The sequence below is a fragment of the Vanessa tameamea genome, chromosome 7 (genome assembly GCF_037043105.1).
Source record: "Vanessa tameamea isolate UH-Manoa-2023 chromosome 7, ilVanTame1 primary haplotype, whole genome shotgun sequence".
Classification (NCBI taxonomy): Eukaryota; Metazoa; Arthropoda; class Insecta; order Lepidoptera; family Nymphalidae; genus Vanessa; species Vanessa tameamea.
The window spans coordinates 7,861,614-7,886,331 of record NC_087315.1 but is presented as its reverse complement, the minus strand read 5'-3'; the positions used below and the strand labels follow the sequence as shown (position 1 = coordinate 7,886,331).

The 24,718-nt window shown below is 30.7% G+C and overlaps 3 protein-coding genes across 6 annotated transcripts in view; 1 reads left to right on the top strand and 2 right to left on the bottom strand.

The window, feature by feature from the left end:
• Window positions 1–24,718, bottom strand: part of LOC113401338 (probable E3 ubiquitin-protein ligase HERC4) — a 333,429-nt gene that overhangs the window by 31,444 nt on the left and 277,267 nt on the right. The gene's annotated exons all lie outside the window — the stretch shown is intronic.
• The window catches only part of LOC113401356 (uncharacterized), a 155,800-nt gene that overhangs the window by 63,259 nt on the left and 67,823 nt on the right, over window positions 1–24,718 (top strand). The gene's annotated exons all lie outside the window — the stretch shown is intronic.
• LOC113401355 (uncharacterized) lies at window positions 18,088–22,561 on the bottom strand. 2 transcript variants are annotated; one of them, XM_026641236.2, is made up of 3 exons: window positions 22,323–22,561; window positions 20,560–21,141; window positions 18,088–19,787 (listed from the first exon to the last, which is right to left on the bottom strand). In XM_026641236.2, exons 2-3 carry the CDS (start codon window positions 21,139–21,141, stop codon window positions 19,566–19,568), a joined length of 804 nt encoding a protein of 267 aa, XP_026497021.2. In that variant the 5' UTR covers window positions 22,323–22,561; the 3' UTR covers window positions 18,088–19,565. The 2 variants fall into 2 exon arrangements, with proteins under 2 accessions (XP_026497021.2, XP_026497022.2); XM_026641237.2 differs by lacking the exon at window positions 18,088–19,787 and adding an exon at window positions 20,093–20,241.

The following is a 24,718-nucleotide window of genomic DNA, read 5'->3' as shown; positions in this document are numbered from 1 at the left end:
CCACCCCATTCATAGTCAGAGTCATTATCTTATTATTTCATTGTAAAAATAAGTAATTAAACTTATACAATTTGAATGTTGCCACAGATGCCTACAATAAGTAAAGGATTTCTTATAAAATAATAAATCAAGCACATAATTACACGGCAAAATTCACGTCGTTTTCATTTTGCAATTTTCTCATGCACCGAACAATATAATAAAACGTAATTCCGTTAGTAACAGTTATTACCGTTGCTCGAGATGATGGTACGATGATTTTGACTTATCGAACACTACGAGTATTTACAAATACTGTTGTTATTCTTGCAAGTTGCTTAATCCTCGTAAGATATTACCTTACGTAAATTATGAGAAATTAATGTCGTTGTTTTATGTAATATACTTGGTCAGCTGTTAAAAATAATCTGCGAATTTGTATGCTATATTTATTTATTGCTAACACAATTCTTTTGAAACTTAAATACATTAAATGCAAACTGCACTAGTGCAGTAATTATAATAAAATAAATTATAAATGTCGTTGTAATAAACAGATTGCACGCAAATTTCTTTTTTTATTATTATCTGTTTTTTTTCGTACAAAATAATATTAATTAGCCCTAAAGTAAAAGTAAAGTTCCTTTATTGGTTTTGTTTGTTGCGATCTGTCAGACCATGCATACGTTGCCTTACTACAAAACCGGCGGCAAATCAGTGACGAAAAGAAGATAATATTCATGTAATTATTCCATACCATATATGTATCTAGAGTTAAATAATTGTGATTAAATAGACCAGCAACGTGTATAAACTATACACCAGCAAAATCGTTTTGTGGTAACTAACACGACCAAAATATTAAAAGAATCTTGAATGATCGACTTTGCCGTTTACACTCATAACTAATAATTAATTTGTGTTTAATTAGGATATCGTTATTTATAACTTTTAGTAGACAAGTATATTTTTATTATTATATGAATGACTTATTTATTAATGAAAACTCGCATTACTCGTAAGTTTTACGATTTCTCCAAGCAATCACTGTAACATTTCGGAACAGTGACTAATTTTCTATGAATGACTTTGAGTATGCCTAGTGCCTATAAATAGTTTATTTACTGTATAATAATAGTTACTGATCGTTTTAGAAATACGTGTAAAGAACTGTTTCTATATGTGATGTATACATTGAATATTGAAAAACATTTTTATGGAGACGATTTTTTAAATGTAGTATCTACACAATAATATATTACTCATAACACATTTTTGGGTATTTTTTAAATGTGAATTCGTGAATGAACTATTGAATAATAAATACGGTTTCCGAGCAGTATATTCGAAGCTTACTTTGTATGTCGTTGTTATGCGTACCCAATTCTTGGTATTTAATATTGCTCAATGTGTCAGTTGTCTGATATCAAATGTAAAAACCTATCGATAATTTTATATTAAATTATTACATGTTATACTTATAAATTTGTAACGTGGCATTTAGTAAAACATTTTTTAGTTGTAAATATGTGGTTGAATTCTTGATTAATCAAAAATAGTTAAAAATCTTTCAAGTTTCCGGGCGACCGGCAACGGCGACGTTTTTCAAATCAGTTAAAAATGTAGACTTTTAAGTCTAAAAGACGGAGCTATTTTCTACTTTAAGGAGCCACAATTTTAGGAGAAGAAAAACTATAAAAGAAAGAGATAAAAATATAAATTAGCTCTCTTTTTACTAAAGAGTAAATTAGAGTTTTACATCTCTATACAGTTTATAAAAAATCAAAACGAAACCTCTATAAACTACATAGATCTGAATTTAAGTTTTAGTTTTGATAACAAATCTAAACGTCAATGTGAAGAAGATGTCATTATTAATAAAAAAGAAGCACTTGTTTTTTTGAAAATAAAATAATAATAATTAATACGCAAATAGTTTTAATAATAACTGTTAGCATTCAGGATTGAAATAATTTGTCATTTTTTAGAGCTGACAGGCCATCAAGTATATCATATAACATGGCAAATACTTACAATTTCCATACACGGATAAATTAAATAAAAAAAAAATATGTAAAACTATTATATATAAACATTTAATTCTTTATTTAATAAATTTTCTAATTAAAGAGGCGAATAGATTTTTAAGTTCCATTTGGATATATTGGTAGAAACTATGCTCCAGCATTGTAGGTCAGAGAGTAGACCTTATTATTTGCAATCTTTCGGTATCGCATTTGATATTTAAAGTGCTTCGACCTAGGCTGTGATTACTATCAATGTTAAGCCTATTAATCTCTAAATATATCACTTTCATTTGATGTGATAAAATCTATCTCGTTCCTTGCTAGGTTATCAGAGATTCGCTAGGTCAACCTTCTCTGGGACTATTTTTGCAAGAATTAATTCATAAGAAAGCGCCCATCGGTTTCAAAGAAAATTACCAGCCTTTTACCCTCTGCGATTTCTGCTACCCAATCCGTAAGGTCTGACTTTCGTTTCACCGATTTTTGTACTTTGCAGAAAGTCACATCACAGTAGTAGGCATTGATGGCCTTCGTAATCTCTTCATATATGTCTTCAACTACATCGTGATAGTGTGCCAAGGGCAGCGCATACAGCCTTCAGAGAGTACCTGTCGGATGGTTTCAGTATAAGATATGCAAACTCGGCTACTCACGCTACTGATATATACAATACAGGATAATGAAATCCCTTTTGATTAAAAAACTGAATCCGCCCTGGAAAATTAGAATAAGTTTCCCGACTCTAGCTATCTCCCCCTGTCTTCGGATTTCTGATAATCCCAGAAGTTACCAGTCTCTTCTCTTATAATTCGGTGAGATGCTGAAGCTTCATTAGTGTCTATTGTACGTGACCAAAAAAATCCGGTCGTTTGTGTAAAAACCATCTTAACATATATTCTACCGTCAAACATCTATACTTAGTATTGTTCTATTCTGGTAGGATCAGTGAGCCAGTGTAATTACAGGCACAAAAGATATAACACCTTCGTTGCCAAGGAAGTAGCACATTGGCAGTATAAGGGATTGTTGATATTTCTTACGATTTTCCAACGATTTACCCGTCTGCTTATTTAAAATAAAAAAAAAGATTTATTTCAAATTCATGTCGGTCGTTTGTGGTTTTGTTAGGTAAAATATTTTTTCAAGAGCGAAATCAATCTTTCCAATTGATCAGCTTCATTGAGCATGACGTCAATAGCACCAGTACTGGCTTTTAAAAGGGTTAATTGTTTTCAAAATGAGTCAGACGTGTATCAGATACATCGTGCACTCCTACATAGTGCTTGTCACGCATTAAAGGTTTTCCCAACATAGTAAGCTTCCTGATGTCACGTTTAGTAATAATCATGCAATTTACAATAAAGTTGCGTACACTTGTTCTTAAATAGAATTAAAATTAAATTCATAAAACATTTTTAAATCTCGAAAGATGTTAGCCGAAGGTTTTTCTTTAAGTCTATGCTCTGTAACAAATCTAAATTACCCAAGCTAAATCGAAACATTTTTTAAACAAATTAAACAAATGTAATTTTATTCAAAACAATAAATACCTACTTAAGCAATACAGGCAGCTTATAAGAGATTGATAGATTGAAATCGATTCTGATAAACGCAGTATATGTGATAATTGTAATAAAAATGCCCGAAGCCTTAGATTTCATATTTTATTTAGCGTCACAGACACACCGGCACCAGACTGCAAGTTTATGTTACACTAGCAAGTTCGCACGTCTTCACACGCGTTAAAAGTTACTGCTCTGTCTCCGTCGGTTGTAGCGTGATGTTAGCTAGTATATAACCTTTCTCAATAAACGGAATATTTTTTTAAACAAGACTGGTAGAAGGTAAGGTTAACTTTATTTAATAAAAAAGATGAATAAAATCATAAAAATTAAAATTGCCCGATGGCTTTTATATGATGATCAACACAAGATTATAAAGATGACAAAAAATGCGTGAAGCTGATAATTCTTGACTATCAGACAGGATGTATCATATATAATTAAATTTAACTGATATAACTTTATATTTAAAATGTTGTAAAAGAGTCATGAGTGAGTTTTCGCTATTTCTTCTCACTGGGATCTCTACGAGTATATACCGCTAGTATTTTTTTATTGTAGAGGTGGCAAACGAGCAGGAGGCTCACCTGATGGAAAGTGACTACCACCGCCCATGGACATCTGCAACACCGGGGGGCTTGCAGGTGCGTTGCCGGCCTTTCAGGAAAGAGTACGCTCTTTTCTTGAAGGTTCCTAAGTCGTATCGGTTTAATTTACGTTTAGTACAGTTCTGTAAAATAGAAATGTTTCAAAAGTTCTTTTATAAACCTACTTAAATAAAGTATATTTTGATTTGATTAAAATTATATGTTCTAAACTTCTATTAGATTCGATATTTGGTTCTCGTCATTGTTAAACGATTTATAAATACTTATCTACTTAATATATAATAAATAAATATTATCAACACGATGACTGTATGTTATTAAAAATAGACTTTGACACGTCATGTGCGATTAAACGTTAATGCACTGCGATCTCTGGTTAATACTTTTCAAGCGGGAATTTGCGATATGCAAGCGGCCAAGGTGCGGTTTTTATATCTACGAGTATAGACGGTGTTGCGGTTCGGCGTCAATGCGGGTGCGGCGCCGTGGATACGAAGCCTTAATGTGTAAATTGAACATTCTCATTGTCAGTAAAACATTTTAAAATGTTAAATAAATTATACTATAGAAAATAAGTACATCGGTTACTTTAAATATCCAGTGCCAACTGATAAGAAACATGTTGATGACATATTAAATCGAATGCTTAGTTCGAGTGTGAGTAGGTACCTCTCTATAATAATATTGTTGTAAATATGATATCGTACTTAAATCATCAATTTAATTATTACATAATAATAATAATAAATAATAAATATTGGACAACATCACATACATTACTCTGATCCCAATGTACTACTAAAGCACTTGTGTTATGGAAAATCAGAAGTAACGACGGTACCACTAACAACCAGACCCAGACAACATAGAAAACTAATGAACTTTTTCTACATGGACTTGGCCGGGAATTGAACCCGGGACTCGGAGTGGCGTACCCATGAAAACCGGTGTGCATACTACACGACCACGGAGGTCGTCATGATTATTATTTATTAATCGAGTCAACACTATAATGGCCCAATAGTTCACGAAATATATCACGAAGATAGATTTTATGTAAAAAAAATAATAAGACGAATAAAAACTCTTTGATATTTAATACATTAACACAACCTCTGAAAAAATCTTATAAAATAAAACGATTTATTATTTGTCGATATCATTTCCGATTTTAGATTAAAATGATTATTATTATAAATATTGGTCATTAGGTCTTAAAAATTTATATTATAAAATGAAGTAATCTTACAGACAAACTGACCAGTAAAGATATATTTATATAGCTATTATATAAAATTAAAATAATTTATTGTCTGTTGAACAGGTGTTTTCTCATTCTTTAACATAACCGCAGAATACCATTTGCGTAATAACATCGTCATTAGGGGTGTGACTAAATAATGCGCTCGTATAGATTTTCAAAGTCCATAATTATTATGAATTTTTTTATGTAATAAGGTTTTAACCTGTAATTAGGTTCGTTGTATATATAATTTATTTTTCATACAAATAGCATATTTTATAGGATTTTTTAATTGATATTATAATATATAACCTTCTTAAATAGATTACTCTGTAATTCTTCAGTTTAGTCCGTGTTTTTTTTCTTAATTAGAATGCGACTTTTATGAATTGTATGACTTTTATGACAAAATAAATGTGACCTTTATATATTCATCATTAAATTATTAATAAATTTGGTTGTATTATGGGATTAAGAGCAGGATATTAGATATTTTTTCATTTTATCTGCTTGTCAGAAGTAGGAGCATATTGTCATAAAACCACTTAACCTTTAAATGATGAAGACTGTCCTTTTGATTTAAAAAGCTTTTATTGTAGATTAATATTATTTAAAGTCAAGGTTAATTAAAATAAAATAAATTAAAAATATCGGAAATAAATCAATGCTTAAATTAATAATATTTTGTAGATTGGCAGCGTCTGAATGTTCTTGTGAAAATATTCGATACCTAATTGTTTTCCATTAAATTCTAGTTTGACGTTTCCTAATAAAAGTAAGTGGTTATTTTTAATCGAAATAAATTAATTTCATACTATTTATTTTTGTGCTAAAAATAATTATATTTTTAATTATCAATTTTAACTCATATTTCATATTTCAAATTACTTGGTTGGCATATTAATATGGAATATTGGAATACAAATCCTAACAGTGCCTCATTTTTGCCCGACTCTCATTAAAAATTAAGATTTAGGTGCGTTTGTATGAGAGTGTATAATTTCATATACATATGTATGAAGTTTAAGTATACAATTAACATTTGCTTTTTTATTTAACTATCAAATATTAAAATCTGAGGGATTAGAGATAATCTTAAATAGAAATATAACGTGAATGTTATTTTATTAATGTCAAGGCCTATAAAGCAACTATATTATCTAGTAGGTTTTTTATTACTAACTTTTTATTTTTTTATAAGGATTTTTTAAGGTGTTTTTTTATTTATTAAGGTGTTTGTTGTCATAAGGTGTTTTTCTTGATCTTAAGTCGAACTATACTTAATGTTGAAAGAGGTGACCGTAAAAATGATTATTTTTATATTAGGTCTCAGAAATCCTTTTTAAAGAACATTATAAAATACTCGATTTATTTTACCAACCTAGATTTATATTCTATGCCAATCATTGCAAAACTCTGTCATTACTGTCTTAACAATAGTGATGTCTGCTAATTCGTGACTGAATCCACGTTTGCTGGATTACAAAGCGCGAAGTGGCCTTCGTATTTGAAAGAAACTAAACGAAATATAGTCACTTTTGATTCCACTGACATTTTTTTTAAAATTAAATCAGTTCTATATACAACCACAATCAACATGAGCTTAAAGCATTTTACAAAAATTAATGTAATACAATATCACATTAAAACTTTTAATGGTTTAAGTGTTCGAGGTATTTAAAAAATAATAAGCATTATATCCGTGTAGGGATCACGATTACTTGATTTTATGTTGCAATTAGCAAGAAAAAAACTCTGGTATTCTTTAAAACGTGAAAATAACATTTTCGATACGTGAGATGTATCAAATGGAATGTTAATACACTTTATTCACTGTGATTGACAGGCTTACAAAATAAAGTAATAAACTTCGCGATAGGTAGTAAAACTCAGAATATGTAACAATACTCATGCGATTCGAGAAAGATTTTAGTTGTCAGTCAGGTTTAAACTTTACCTGTTAACAGTTTTAAAATGAACTGTCAAAGTTTAATAGATTTAAACAAATGCGAACAATATTTTGAAAGATCCGTTTAATATTCGAAGATAATAACAGTTAACTGTTATTTTTTTAATACATGATTTTTTTAATGATTTTTATTTATAAGGAAATCACGTCTATCGAATGGTCATTATATATATATTTTTTTAATAAAATGTCATTTGTTTGATATATTGCATAAGTATTGAGAACTGAAGACGAATTTAAAAAATATGATTGGACATAACCATCATCGTTAAAGCCTGATCATATATATCATTCGCCTTAGTTTTCATAACTTAAAAGATTTCTAAAAATGTTCATATAGAAAAATAAAAAAATATAAGTCTTTAAGTGGAAGTTGCAATTTTGATTCTGATCCTTTGAGCTATTGTGGTCTAACTCCTTAAGTGAAAGGGGAAAACGGATTGTTAGTATCTGCCACACAAAGCGTGGTATTGATATTGACGAAAATATTCCGTTTGGCAAAACTATGTTTTGGCAGCTGAATCCGAAATTGCTTTGGTGTTATTTTTTTCAATCTAAAACGAAGAGTACATAACTACGTTTTAAGCTACACTCTCGTCGTATTCGATAGCAAAAATTGCCAAACGCAAGAAGCTAACTAATCAGTTTAACCGCCATGAGAAAGGAAATAAAAGTGACTTTTTGAAGAATTTTAGGTATATCTATGGTTATCATCTTAATCGATGATAATCTTTCTGAATTGATATTCGTTTGGTTTATCACATAATAATAAAGTACTTGATAATCACTTATTGTGTTTTTAATGGCAAAACTAAATACCATCACCATCACTATCCATAGTATAACTTTTTATATATAATATTAATTTTTTGTACTACTAAACATTGATTTATAACTAGTAACAGTAAGTGTAGTTATAGAATCAATTATAAGTTCAAAATACGTTAAACACTTTTGAAATACTAAAACACAGGGCAATACAATCTTCATGATACTAACACGACAATACAAAGAAAAATACGTTTATTAAACGGAATTCAAAAATAAAGAAACAGAAAAGGCACTACATATTGAAGAAAAACTGAATTGTGCACATATATAAAATTACAATATATACATATACAGTATATATTGTAATTTTATATACATATTACGATTATTTATATTATATCTTCTATACATACATACATATAATAAAATTGGAGTATGATGAGCGCATTGTTTGTAATATTAAAATAACATTTTTTACAATTTTTGTCTGTCTGTCTGATTGTTCCGGCTAATCTCTGGAACGACTGGACCGAATTTGACAGGACTTTCACTATCACAAAACTGATGTAATAAGGAGTAACTTAGGCTACAACAATAACCTTTTTTGTTACATTCAAACGCGCACGAAGTCGCGGACACAGCTCGTTATATATAAATCTTTTTATTTCCGTTTATATTTAAAAGTTTCGAATCCAGTTGCGTTAGGGACAATGTAAATAATAATTACTGTTATTGATATATTTTTCTATAATATATAAAGGGGTTTCCCTTATGTACATATTTTGTTTTGGTTTTTTATACCGGCTCGATTTCGATTTGAATCATTCGGTTTAGCGCAAATTATCCCTACATACAAATACCGCCGTGTTGGAATTTTTGTGCGATACAAAAGTATACAGTAACTGTACATAGCTTACCGCACTGTTGCCTTCCTGTTATGTCGATAGCAATGAGTTCGTTAACCTATTTTGTATAAAATTAAAGCATTTTAATTATTTCGTTTCCATAATTACAATTCACCTACATTTATTTGGTAATGTCTTATTTAAAAAAAGTTAATTTATGTAGAGTTTATTTATGTGAGCCGCCATCCTGATTAGTGTTTCCTTAACGTACGATAAAGTATATTTATAAAAAAGTTTAGCACAATTACGAACATTTCTCGTGCTAAATGCACTTCAGTATAGTTTATAAGGCAGTCGATCGTTAGAATTTTAAAAGTGAAGATAGGAGAATGATCATCGTAGCCCAATCTTGTGAGGTGTAGTTTTAGATGTCTGTAGCGCAATGAATTGCACGTACTCTACCAAACATTAACAACAACTGCACAAACATACAATTTTAGTTATCTACCTTCCTAAAGTGTCATTTGAATTCGTCGGAGTAGAATTTCCCAACTTCTTACCCATATGGAGTACTGTTCTTATCTTTGGGCTAGCGCCTCTCAATACCAGATCTTACTTGTAGGCTCCTTCCAACGCTATGTAGTTTGAATTATCGAAGACGATGAATTAAGCTTCTGGAGTTATGTTGGCTGTCTTTGAGTTCTATCGTCTGTACAATGAAGACAAGGAATTGTTTGATATGATGCCACCGTCACATTTCCGCCAATACACCTTCGCGCTGAATTACATTTCATTCAAATTATGTGGCTGCATGGCATCACGCTCCTGTACTCGTCAAGAGCTTTTCTTAGAAGATGAATGAATGCTATGAATGATTAATTAATTAACATAATAATATAATTCTTACGTTGTTTCGATAACGATTACTTAAAAAAAAAAAGTTTTAATGCAATTCAAATAAGCCCATTTTTCGTATATCTCCGCATTCTTCTATTAAAGCATATTTCAAAAGTGCTTTTAAGAATCTATTTGAATAAAAGAATATGTTTATTTTGATTTTGATTCCAACAACGATTTAACAATAAAGTATTCAAACTGCGGAAGTAGTAATGAATTTGTCATCAACTGACTGTGACCGCAATAACAATAGCATACTTTAACTCATTTCGTTTTTCAAATTATGGCGATACTAGGAGTAAAAAATTAATTAACAAAATTTTCGCTTTTATGCATATACTAGCGACTAGACCCGGCTTCGCACGGGTGCAATGCTGATACTAAATATACTACAGAATGTCTTACAACGTTCACAGTTTTTCAGTTATTAGACAATACAAACTATCAATAATACCTGTAATATATTTATTTAAATTACAAATCTTTTACAGCAAAAGGCCATATTGATCTATATTAAATGCACAATGTATTTAAGTTACTTAATTGGATAAAGATTAACTCAGTATTGCTTAAAATTGCTTCGAAAATAAGCCATTATTTCTCATAAAAAGTAAAGGTTAAATAATGGTTGTTGTGGGCTATCCCTAAGATATATACCATTACGGACTTTTTTGAAGACCTTTTTAAGGTGTACAATACAGTAGAACATTATTTTAATCTATCTCGTAGGGGTCAGCCAGTTTGCAATGTAAGCGCAAAAAATGTGTTTATTTACGACATCACTTTAGGAACTTCTAAAATTATCAGTGTTTCTCTACTATATTGTGTATGTATTACATAATTATAAACCTTCCTTTTAAATCAGTCTATCTATGAAAAAACCATCATCAAAATCCGTTGTGTAATTTTAAAGATCTAAATATACACAGGGACAGACAGTGGTAAATGACTTTGTTTTATATGTAATGATGAGCACATTGTTCAATATTGCAAATTTAGGACCGCCGGACGAGCATGACTCGACCCAAATTTAACCAAATTTTAAAAGTGGTGCATTAAATCATGCAATCAGTGATAACTCAAAGTCAAAAGTTGAACCAAATCCTGAAGATAAAAGCATTTTGACTTAAGGTATTTCAAGAGATTTCAATTTATTTATGTTAAATTTTTGGATTTTGCTTAATAGAAAAAAAAATATAGAAATAAATTCTGATTTATTTTTTGTATGTTTAATGCATGGTCCTATATCGCGATTAACAATATTCTGATCATTCGGTTTTGTTAGGAACCATTGAAATTTTCATAAATGATAATAATAATTATTAGGTATTATATTTTTTGTTTTCATATCATAGGATAGCGGTTTTTTTTCGATTCAACTACATATAGCATATTGCATTTTTCTCAAAGTCTCTAAACTTTATGTCGTACCTATCAGTACTTGAAAGACTATTCCAATATGTCAGATTCGAATTGTAAGATTATACGAATCGATGTTATTTGTTACACGAATGCATCGCGATTGAGCACCGCCTAATGCACATTATATTAAAAAGCATTATCATATCAAACTTCGACGTTATTAACATTATTCATCACAAGAAAGAAAACTCTCTGTCTTCTGATAGTCCTATGTAAACGTAGGTGCGCACAAGAAAGAACTTAGATTCCCCTAAATTCAATTATATGTTGTTTATACCTATTCAATATGAACTATGAAAATAACCTTGAAAATTCTATAAATTGCAATTAATTCGATTTATCTATTTAAATAATTTTAAACTTTCTTTTGGAACGATGATCATAATTTTTTCGCAGTGGTTTTGTGAATCGAATAATAAATAAATAATAATAATAATAAATGACATTTTTTAATTTACTTGGTGATAGAACTTTGTGCTCACATTTACATTTTACCGTCAAGCAGTAAAACATAGTATTGTTGTGTTCCAGTTTAAAGGATGAGTGAGTTAGTGTATCTACAGGCACAAGGGAAATGAGATATCAGTTCCCAAGGTTATCGGTGCATTGGTTACGTAAGAAGTGGTTAAAATTTTAAATAATGCCAATTTCTGGGCAGTGGTGACCACTTAAAATCAGGTGGTCTTAATTTAGCACTTGACAAACCTGAGTTATTACGGTCTACTTGGAGTTTTCAACCAGAGACATTTGTTTAAGTAACATGTGTTTTAAATATCGAACCATATTGTTTGTATGTCGTTCGTATATTCTACATATGTAATGTTTGTTTTATGATTAACGACAATAACAAACATATATTAATTATAAATTGTGACACATATTTGAATCGAATCGCTAATACCTATTGATCTCTGGTTCAATGGCTAAAGTCCTAATGACAAATATTCAACATTGAAATGTTTAAAGTTATTGTATGATTGACTAGGCTATTTAATATAATTAACCTATTTATAATGATGATTCTAGTAATATTTAAAAAATATAACCGTCTTTTTGATTGTGGTTAATGCATATTGTGTCAACATTAGAGATAGATTCGCTCTTTAAATAAATAATTTGCATAAACATAATTATATTTATTTCGTATTATTTACATTAAGGCCTTAATTATATACAAATTCATGACCGCGTGAAATTATGGCAAGAATGCTAGCAGCATTTCCCCATGCAATCACTAGTAAGATCCTCTGGGCAAAAATTAACAAGCCCAGTAGAGGCAATATAATTTTAAAATGTAATAAAGGTTTTACGTAAAGTATTTTTATCGTTGTTTGTCGTATCGGTTAGTATATTACTAAAAAATAAACATATATTTTACAGGAACGGAATTAAGTTTTAGTCGTTATTATTTTTAAAAGTATTTACAAGGTTTTATTGAAATAAAATATTAGTCAGACTTTACGTGTAATAAAGAGTTTATTGGTTTAATCAAAGGCGTCGATGTTCACAAGAGACCTTCGATTATCATCGCTAAAATCTGATGGTAATTACACATACAAAACTATGAATAATATAGTAGGACGTGTTAGTACATTGTTCTTGATGGGTTATAGAGATCAAACAATAAAAACTTTAAAAGGAAACTATAAATAAACATCATGATGACAATCATTACTATACTATAAAAAAAATAACAACCAGCGCTTTATTTTTCATTATCGTCTCGTATTATTTACATTAGCGCCTCGTGAACTGCCTTGTGCACTATACTTCTTGCAAGTAACAGGTATGCAAGAAAGCAAATGGCATGCAAGTTGATTAGAAAATGTGTTCAGTGTGTTAGTTGCTTGTTCATATCGTTACACTACGACTAGCACACAAGTTACTGCTCCGTTTTACAGGCATGTGTATGACCGCCTTATTTGTTTAAAGCTAGGAAAGCTCTCCGCCGGCATGATTTTTTCCAATATATTCAACAATCGTAGTCATATTTCAGCCAATTTATGCACAACCTTAATGGATTTTGCGTTATATTTGCCTTAATTCTTATGTAAATAAATATAGAAAAAAATAACTTATTTACCTAAACCTACACTCCGTTGGTAAAAGCCGTATGAAAATCCTTTCAGTACTAAATGAAGGTTTTTTGGATAATTGGATTCCCAGCGTGACGGCGATATGAGACCGTCATGGGCGGAGGTGGTCGGATGTGTTCTCGTCGCTCTCACAATACGAGAGGGGATTTGGATTTCTGTCCAAATGGCTAACGCAGCGGTTTTAATGTGTAAAAATCCCACATAACCCGGAACTCCAGGAGCATTTAGAAGATTTTTTGTGTAATAAAAAATAGGACAGATTAATAACAAAATGCAGCAATACAGATTATGTAGCATATTATGTATTGCTGCATTTTCATTCGTTGAAATAATTAAACCAACTTCTTTATCGTCTTGTAAAAGATTCGAAGAAAGAATCTTCGGAGTCTGAATTGAAAGGAAAAAATCAAAGCAGATTGCAGCGAAACCTGATTTGTTTTTTTTTTTATTGTTTTGTTCGTTATGTCTAGATTAACGGCTCTGTCAATGTTGGAAATGCGAATTCCAGTTTAATTACAAGCCTTTATTTTCACAACGCTTGCTGCTTTACATAAGTCTTTTGATCTCGTTTAATGGCAGAATTTGTTGCCTTTTATCCCACTTTTTTCTACATTTATTTATTTGAAAGTGATTTTAGTATATGAAATGATTTATTAATTTTTATTTTAAATAAATATTACAAATACTGCTTAAGAAAAAGATATATATGTAACCTACTAGAGATATTAATGTATTTCTTGTTCTTAATGTTTCCAGCAAGAAAAATATATAACTATAAGGGAAAAGAGTAATCTTTGTGAATTTAAATAAATGGAATTATAAATCGTTCGAAAGTCACTTAATGAGTCCTAAATTTAGTTGGAATCTCATCCGAATTTCCGATGTCATCTCTCCCTTTCTTACAACTGGGGGGAACCACTTGGGGCTGAAATTGCGTATAGTAAAAATTCATGTGATGAGCCGACGTTAAGAGCACGATCAACGGAATGCCATCCCAGTCGATTTATGAATGTGTAAAAAAGAAATACTTAACGAACTGCTCTTTTCCGGAATTTAACATTTTTCATTGTGGATGATCCCACATCACTGGATTGTCGATGGTGACGATCTTTAGTAATCAAGGGTGAAGTTAAAGGCGAAGAATGACCTCTAAAGATCATCTTTATCATTCGTGGTATTAAATAAATTCTTCAAGACAAATTTACCGAGTGGTACCTGATATAAGCCATTCAGTGTGACTCTGCGGATGGCATCTGCTGCAACACAGAATCTATAGCTAGTTGGATATGCTCAACGAGTGGATCGGTATAGGTATTACCGCTATGGGATCTAGATACTCATGCGTAGATTCTCGGATGATCATATCAGTCTACGCACAGCCAGATAATTAATAGCTACCTACCTTCGACGCTAACGACACACCCTAGCCCACGGTACAAATAAATGTTCTAATTTGTATTCTAAATAAGTGAGGAAAGAGATCGAAGCTGAAAAAGATATTGAGGTTAGCTTTTAGTTATGATTCCTGTACTGTTTGCTCCGAATAATGGCGAGTGCAAATATGTTTCCAACAATTCTTCCTGAGCATGGACGCCCAGAGAGGAATTCTTCACCGTACTTGCTAATGGTACCAACAACAAATTCTACACTACCATTGTATTTTAGGAGGGAGGAGGAATTAGAAACCCGATATTTTCACCTACTGCACCAAAAGCTGTATATTTATGCCGATTGTCAATGGCTATTCTGGGCGTGACGGCTACTTCAGCTGCTACCCCAAGGTTTGCGTAGTGTCACTACGACATGAAGTCATATTCGCACTATAAGTAAATCTATATTTATGGACGAAAATAACTTATATCTAAAATATAACATATATATATATATATATATAATAGATAAACTATTACGAAAAATAAAATCACAATATCTTGGTACAAAAAGTGGACGTTTTCGTAAATTTTAATATTCTTATATTTTTAAAGGCGAGGCCATGACGTGTTTTGCTTGTATTTTCTTTAGATAAGATAGGTAGGATGTTTTTTTTAACAATTTATTTGACGCAAAAAGTAGTAGGAAATGACTATACTCAATTCAAATAGATAACAATCAAATGTATTTACTTAACAAATTATCAATTATCAAAGGTTAGTTTCCTCCTCCTGCATCAACCGCGTGTGACGAACGGTTTGTGGGAAAGTCGTTAGGTATTGTGTCATTATTTATACCCCTGATAACGTATATATTTATTTAATTTTTACAAGATAAATGTAACATAATAATAGTTTTAATATTGCATTTTGATGAGAGTAGTCATTCATTTTTTAATATTTCTGCATGATAGTAAACATCTTAAAGTAACTTTTGTTTGTTTTGCTGGTATCTTACTAATGTTGTAAATGCGGAAGTTTAGATGGATATTTGTGCTCCATGATATCAGCACGGCTGAGCGCATCTGTATGTTTGGAACTTATATGAAACAGCACATAAAACATAGGTATAAACATAGGTACTTATATATATATTAGCTTGCAAAAAATGGAACTTGTGTTGCCCTCCACTTATAACCTGGATGCCTTCAAACAAGGCGCGAAGATGCATCTTACTGGTCGGCATGGCGAGGACGATTAGTGCAGTTCATTCTCGCTGACTGTACTGGCCGTCTTCGCGTTTGGACTCCTCTACCCCCTCCTCCGCTTTTAAAAACTATTAGTTAAATACGTATGCAATCAATGCTATTATGTGAAATTACTTCTATTTATTTATAAAATTTACATTTTATTTACTCATAAGCTATTTTTTTATAAGCTAGCTTAACCTTACAGCTTCCCCAATTGTTATTTTTTATTACGTTGTTCTAATATCGAATCACTTATACGGTGCATTATAAGTAGACAAGCTTTTACTGTTAGTGACGGCCTTCCATTTTGGGTTAAGAAAATACTAAATTTAAATGTACTTAGACAACATATTATGTTAGTTGGTTGATAATAATATTTATTTACTGAGTTTCTTGCCGTTCTCGGTAGAATCTACATTACGAACCAGAATCGGGGCAGTCGTACACTTTTGATATAAAAAGTAGCCTGTGTCCTTTCTTGGGGTTCAAGTTTGCTTCCTTCCAAATTTCATGAAATTCAGTTCATTACGTTAGCCACGAGAGATTAACAGACAAACAGACAGACAATGTTACTTTCGCATTTATAGTATTAGTATAGAAGTAGATTAAGTTCTTATAAAATACACTGCAAGATGTATTTGTAAGATAAAATAAATAACAATAAATTAAAAAATTCAGTGGAAATTATTATTGAAATAAAAAAAAACACTTTAGCTGTTAGCAATTTATTATATAATAAATTTTACAACTATTACATTTATTTGACTTCATTAATTATAATGAGTTATATGACCAAAATAATTGTTTAGTTTAATTAAATCAATTGAAAATTATTGACACATAAAACAGCCGATAATTAAATAATAATAAAATTCTATAGACTAGAAACGTTAATAGATGCCATTTATATATTTAATGTTAGGATAATATTTAATAAAAACAAATTAAATGCTTTTTATGCGCTTTATAGTGGCCTCACTTATATATAACTAACATTAAAAACAAATCCAGAATGTTGATAATATCCTTGTCGTATTGATCTGAAACTTTTACTAGTGTAAGTAATTCAATCCACAAACATCGAGTTAATCTGACGACATCGGTGATGGAAGGTGGATATTTATATATTCCAGCTTAGGCTCATTTAATTTATTTTGACCAGTTATATCTATGTATATTATTATTAACACAAAAACATACGAATTTATTTACCAATTAACAAATGAATAAAAACATTTCTTTCATTTTGATTTTGACAAAGTTGTATGTTCATTTCACTGTTGTAAATAAGAATGACCAAATTTATAAACATGCCAACAGATTAATTTGAACAAATATAATTAGGTCTTTGCCGTTATAAGATAAAAAAATTACGTATAACATAATAACGGTTTATCAAGAATAAACAAACATACATGATAAAGGATAATAAAAGATGGTATAGGTGCCAAGAATTAGTTAAAAAACTTACATATAATTTAGTCATTACATAGTTTTTATACTTAAAATTTAATAATAGGCTATAGCTACATTTTTGTAAACAGAAATAAAATAAGGAACATTCATTTCAGGTATGGCGTAAAAGTTATGACTACGATGACAATTTGCATTTAAGCATTATAGTAGGGTCTTATCCGGTAGCCTTAATAGTACTAAAACATTTATGCTAAAATGAATCATTTTAACTTGCTATTCATTTGTTTATCTTCAAGAGAAAAAAAAGACGCAAACAATTAGTGTGTTCTAGTTTAGTCATGAATTTCATCGACTTACAATTCTAACATAAATGGATCAAATATTTTTAATCTCTGCTTTACTTGATCAAAAGATTATAAGTATAATAGAATCTTTTCTAGCATTAAAAAGCATTAGAGTCATATTAATTCATCTTAAATCTAAAGTGTAACCTAAATTACTTTTCTCTTTATATATGTTTAATATAAAATAGGACTAAATACTAATCGAAAAAATACTGATAAGTTACCTAGTAGCTATTTTTTTTTTAATTTATGATTTAGTTACGCGCGACGTTTTTTTTTTTTTTTGATAATTCATTATTTTGCTACCAAAAATATTCCTATGACAAAAATATAAATATTATAACCATCGATTCTGATAAGAAAACACTTAATACCTAAGAAAAATTGCCCGAAAATTAGCAAGCTACCTATTCGTTTCAAAGTGTTAGCGTTTGAAACAACCTTGAGCCAATATTTAAATTTTCAAAGTATGCCAATGTCTATGAACTCACCTTATGCACACAATGGTTGTAAATCGTTATCAATTTTTAAATTTTGGATTTAAAGTTTTTATGAAGTTTTGTAGTAAAACGTATCGAATGTCCCCAAAAGGAGTTTATAACTCTATTTAGTAATGAGTAATTACGTATCTATCTTACAATATTAAAGAAAATTTATATTTTTTCCATTATGAAAAAAACATGATGGAGTAGAAAATATTAATAGGTCTTTGCATTTATTCCCCAATGAAACTAGTTAGACTTAGTTTAACTAGGAGATAAGTTACAAATTGCCCAAATAACGCAACACCATTAAAAATACCGTATTTATAATTAGCAATAAATGTAAATTATTTAAATAACGCAACACTTAATTTCTGCTACAATTTTGCTATAATTGAACACATGTGATTATTTATATCTGCAATATTTTTACTCAACGAGAATTTTTACTAATGTGTATTTCTTGACAGATTGGAATAACATTAGAAAATTTAAGTAAAGGGGTTTGCTATATTCAAATTACTAGCTGCCAGACTTCGCGCGAATGAAATAAAAAAATATGTTAATAAAACCTGCAATCCGATCGCAGCGCCACTTACCGGTTCCAATCTAAGTCACCCAAGGACACACTCAAACACGCTCAAAATATTCATCGGTCCAACAATTTAGAAAGACTTTAGTGATATACAAATTACGAAAGAATTATCAGTGTAAAGATGATATGGGATAACAATTATTCGTGTAATATAGCAATTTTCTTTAACTATTAATGTAACGTTGATATTTAGAAATTTTTATCCACTACGATGTATATAACATCATTTAACAACGACCATGCAAAAACTTAAGTTGACTATTAACCTGAATTATTGTCTCAATCGGCTTGTATTTTTTTACTATTAACCAACTTGTTATTATTAAAATACATTGTTTACAAGTGACAATCGTGAAAAAGCAATATAAGTATTTTAGATTATATAGATATTCTACTAGGTTTGATTCTAGATTTGATAAAATCTTTTCGTTCATATCTATTTCATTGTTATGGCTGGTTGCTTAAACCTATAATATTGTAAGGTCGTTTTAAGCGTTAACGTTAACTATATGGTTGCTATTGTGAGTAGATATTACTTTAGCTGCATTTACGAGTCACCATTTTTTTTATTTTTTTTTTATTGTAAATTGTTTTTTACTTCCTGCTGTCACAAATTTAATTTTGTACGTTCTAAGGTTTAGTTTTAATACACTTACTAGCTGCGTGAAGAAATTAGCCTCGAATTGTAATCAACGATTCGTGTTAGGTGCATATGCCTTTGCAAATTCTTCTAAAACTTGTTTTACTATTTTCGATTTACATGAAAGCCCGGTAGAAAATGTCTTAGGGCAGCCATATTTATTAAAGCAACTTTGTTGAGTTTGTTTGGATCCCGCATTGCAGCATAAAATAATGGCAGCCTGGCAAATGCCGGGCCTTGCATCTATCGGTGCTTCAGTTGAGGCTTCCATCTGTAACAAAAGCATTCTGATCATAAATATGTGCGAACCGAACAAAAACTATTTATAAAAGAAGCGATGACATCTTTTTTGATACTTAATTATCTCTTAATTTAAAAAACAATTTCAAATTCAGCCAATTTAAAAAAAAAAGTATATTACCACATACTTAATCCTTAATCGAACAAAACAATGTTTAAAATCAATGTTATTTCATTCTATCGTATTAAATAAGTTTATTACCACTTGGGTCTAACAGTTAGGTAATACAGTGGATTTTATGATACATATAGTATTAATAAAAATACGATGTCGGTAAAGTTATTTATTAAATAACATTTATCCAAAAATAAATTAAAAATTCTGAGTATGTATTGGTTTATTTTCGATACAATTTCTAGTAGAATATTCTTGATTGTATTTTACTTCTGCTTGATTTTTTATTCTTGCAAGTAGAGTTATTACACTGTTAAAAGAATTGTATTTGTACATCAATACAGAGTATTTCCTAATCGGTACTATTACTTCGATTTGAATAGAACTATTATTAATGAGAGTATATAAATATGAATTATAATTGTGTTTTCATTTATTTTATTGCTTATTAACATTCTTATTTTTTGTATTAAAAAAAAAACTATACTAGTTGTACAATGCCTCCGATACACTTTATACATGGATTTCTTATCTTACTATATATATTTAAATGAAAACAAGATTCGAGCACAAGACAAACAAAAGCGAAACGTTTTTTTTTTTTTTAAAGTTACATAAATTTTCTTACCCCTGCTTGCGAGCTACCGTGCTCAACAGGTGGTGGAATTGGTACAGACTCGTTCGTTTCCATGGGAACAAACGAGACAGGTCTAGCGCCATCACTACCGTCATCTTTATCTTCTACTTCTTCAGGCACTAAACCCCAATTCATGTTAGTGTCATCCATAACTGGCCATCTATCAGTCAAATTTACTGTGACAGGTTTTTCAGTGCAAGGTCGCACCTGTGGCATCGGGTAGGGAATCGGGTACGGGACGTAAATAACTTGTGGTGGCGCTGGAGGTGTTGGCGGTCGTTTTACATATAAGGAAATTTCGTCCAATAACCGTACTATCCGGTTCAGCATCTCATCTTGATGACGAACATACTCTCGTCTATTATCGTAATAATATGGAGAAAAGTCGTAATATGACTGCCTCGACTTTCGGCGGTGTCTCATTTGATTACTATTGGAATCCCTAATGTTCTTTACTAAGTCGATGCTGTCGATGCTGTCGCTGATATCGGTATCGCGATCTTCGGCGAAGTCGTGTAGGTTTCGTCCATTGGCGAAACATAACATCGGGATTAAAAATATTAAACACCTCATCTAAAAAAGAATAAACACTTATATGTATCACATATTACGAAGTAAACGTAAATAATGAGAAAATATGTTTTAAGTATTTTTGACAAAAATAATTAATACTCATATGATACTAATTTATATTTAGATTTGTAAGGTACGTATTATGTCAGTCAGAAAATACGTATATTATAAATTAACTAATCTTTTTTTATTCAAATATTACTCAGTCTGGGTAATTATTAATTTAAAAAAAGAAAAAATATATATTTGTTAACTTTGACAGAATCCGTCTCAAGATTTCTTTGGAGAAATTCGGTACCATAATTCTAATATGCTTATATATTTTTATGTAAACAAGCTATATTCAAAATGAGAATCGGATGCAACCGGAAAAAGAAAGCGCCCCACAAGAAACAGGTGACTTTGACGTTTCTCGTTGTATTCTGTAAAACATCGAACGACCGTATTATTAATTTAGTTCGTATGAAATGAAGTCATTTAATTGAATGAATATGAAGCTTAATCATTAACACCGTGAAATGGAACAATGTAACTTATTACATTAATAAAAAGCTATCGTATATAAAATCACGTTCAGTATAAACATATTCAGTTCCATTTTGACCTATCTTTCATTACTGGTGAAACCCATAGAGATCATAGTGTCAATAAAATATTGCCTCTCGGGTGCTCTTCCTAGTTTACTTAATTTACTTGTTATGGGCAAAATAAATAACTATTAATATTTTCCAATTCATTTTCTCGCAAAGTTTACTCAGCTGTAATTGGGTAAATAGCACTACTATCTGTATGAGGCCGTCTTCACCCGTAACATAAATACTGAACTACTTGTTATATAAACTAAATTCCCTTTAATATTTATCGGAACAGATGTGTAAACGACGATAAACATGACTGGTAACTATAATCCAAATAACGTAGGTCATGAAATTAATTAAACTTTGTTTACAAACAAATAATTGAGGTAAATTAGGTAATATTAGATATATTTTCTGACTGACATACGATAAGACCGAAAAAATATATTTAAATAACTTTATGACTACCATATACACAAACATATTATATATTGAAATAATATTATCGCTCTTTAACATATTTAAACTTAATTTAAAATACAAGCTTGACTTCTTATAAATGTCACACATAATTAACCTTCAAATATGTATAATTATAGATACCTTGAAATGCCACTTCAAACAAATGTAGGATAAATGTTCTCTATAACAGTAACTACGTTTAACTTCGTTTTTATATAATTAACTGTTTTTCGTTCGAATACACTTTAAATCAAGTAAAAGTAACGCGCACGAGTTTATACTGTTACGTTGAACGACTGACTAAAAGGGGGAATCGGCGCGCGCGCTAGCACAATCGTTCAACTACTCACTAAATCAGTCTGAGTCATTCGCTCACTCATTATTTTATAATGTGCTACTACGATCTCTGGCGAGTTGCGTGTAAGAGGGCGCCTGTTATCTGTGGCATGTCAGTGTGTTGCATCTGTGAAAAATGTGTATACATTATGTGATATAATTTGTGATTGTGAGGTTGTTTCCCATGTATTAGCAAGCAGTGGCACTAAATATAAGGAATTAAAGGAACGAAAGATTACGATTCAGTACGTATATCGTAATTACTCGTTGCTCAAATTCATTCAATTTCATTATTTTTGCATAAGATTTTTATTGTACTGAGTTACCGGGTAGTACTAATGAACTGAAAATTTACTAATTATGTTAAAGTATTATTTATAACAAAATTAGATTTAATTAAGATATTATTAAAACAAATTATCAGTCCATAAGTTACAATTCACAGTAATAACCTTGCAACCGGTAGTGATGGTAGCTAAGGCTCAAAAAAGTTTGCTGTTTTTTCTGTTTGAAGCGTGAATAAGCCAGTGTAATCTCAGGCACAAGAGAAGTAACGTCTTCAAAGGCCATTGTGTTGCGATAGATTTGGCAGTGAGAAGTATGATACTATTTTTCGGTAATTCAAATCCATCCATCAGGCCAGCTGCAGTCGGCATCACTTCAAATTCATCATCATCATAATGTCAGCTGAAAAACGTCCACTCCTCGAGAAGGTGTCCCCTAAGGACATACACGATGGCCGGGCTTGCGCTACTCGCGTCCAACGACTCCTCACTTCAGTTCGGCAATTCTTCAATTTGTTACTTTGGTTTGCCTGCGTATTTCGTTATTTCTGTGCGTCAGTCTCTTTTTCGTCATTCGATCTCGCAAGGAAACTCTGAGTATAGCCCTCTTCATTGCTCGTTGGGTGACGTTGAGCCTTCTTATGAGATGCACAGTAGGTGACGATGTATCTGTATGACGAGAACGTGTTACGTGGCTTGACGATCGCTGCCCAGCCGTTGGATCCGACCAGTTGGAAAATCAGTCTGAGAATTTACAGTGCATTTGTTTTTCCATAAGTAGAAATGTATACAATAAGGACCCATAGTTATGACCTGTGTGATACTTCGACGCCGCATGTATTTTATCATAACTTGCCGCTAGGTGAGGTTCAGCATCTTGGCAATTGGCGATTATACTTAGACTGTACGTCTGTCAACTTCTGTCGAGTTTTGCTAGTATCATATTAATCTTCTAATAAACAGCATTGTTTGTATAACGTCAATATCGACCTTCTTGTTTATGTTTATGTGGTTAACTTGCTTAAATTAAAGTTTGTTATGATACTATTAATGCGTAAGTATTTTATTTTTCCTTATTGGTAACATAGTTGTAACAATAAAACTAAATATACCACTATAATCAAAAACATAAATAAGCAACTATGTTCTTCTATGTCGTCGTAAAAAACATAAGGCGATTACAGATGTGCTTAAAATATACGTGTTATTTTTAAAGCATACTTGCTTCATTTATTTATTCACGAAGACATGCCTCACCGTGAAATTAATTTACCTTATAATATTCTGATTGTTGCAATGCATTTATTTATTTGTTAAGGAAAAACAGCAGCGGTATGCAAAATTTTCCAGATTGGACATATTGAAGGCCTTTGATCGCGTTATTCACAATTCGCTTCTTTCGAAGCTTCCTTCCGATGGCTTTCCCAGGAAATTATGTAACTCGATCATCAACTTTTTGGAAGATCGGAGTACGAAGTTCGTACGAAATTCGTTAATTGCGATATTCCATCACCTACTCAGTTTCTGCATATCACTCACATTATCAATCACATGTTCCAAATCGCTTATATTTACTGAAATGCAGTCGATCATCAAAATAATGAGTAATCAATTTGTTGCCACATATAAATGTTTTCTTAAGTATCCTAATCCACTTCATGAGCAATTTTATTGTAATGATTATTAAATAACAGGTGTATGATTGTATATTCGTCGCATCGCTTAACCCCAACAGCTGGACGAATTAATATGAGATCGATGATAATGTAAAGAAATACAATAACTTCATTATATTTTGTTAATTATTTGAATATAAAATGTATAAATGACTACTCAGGTTTAATTTACGTCCATGGAAGAGGCGGGTATTATTCCTATTTGCTATTACAATTATTAATTACTTAAACGTAATAATTT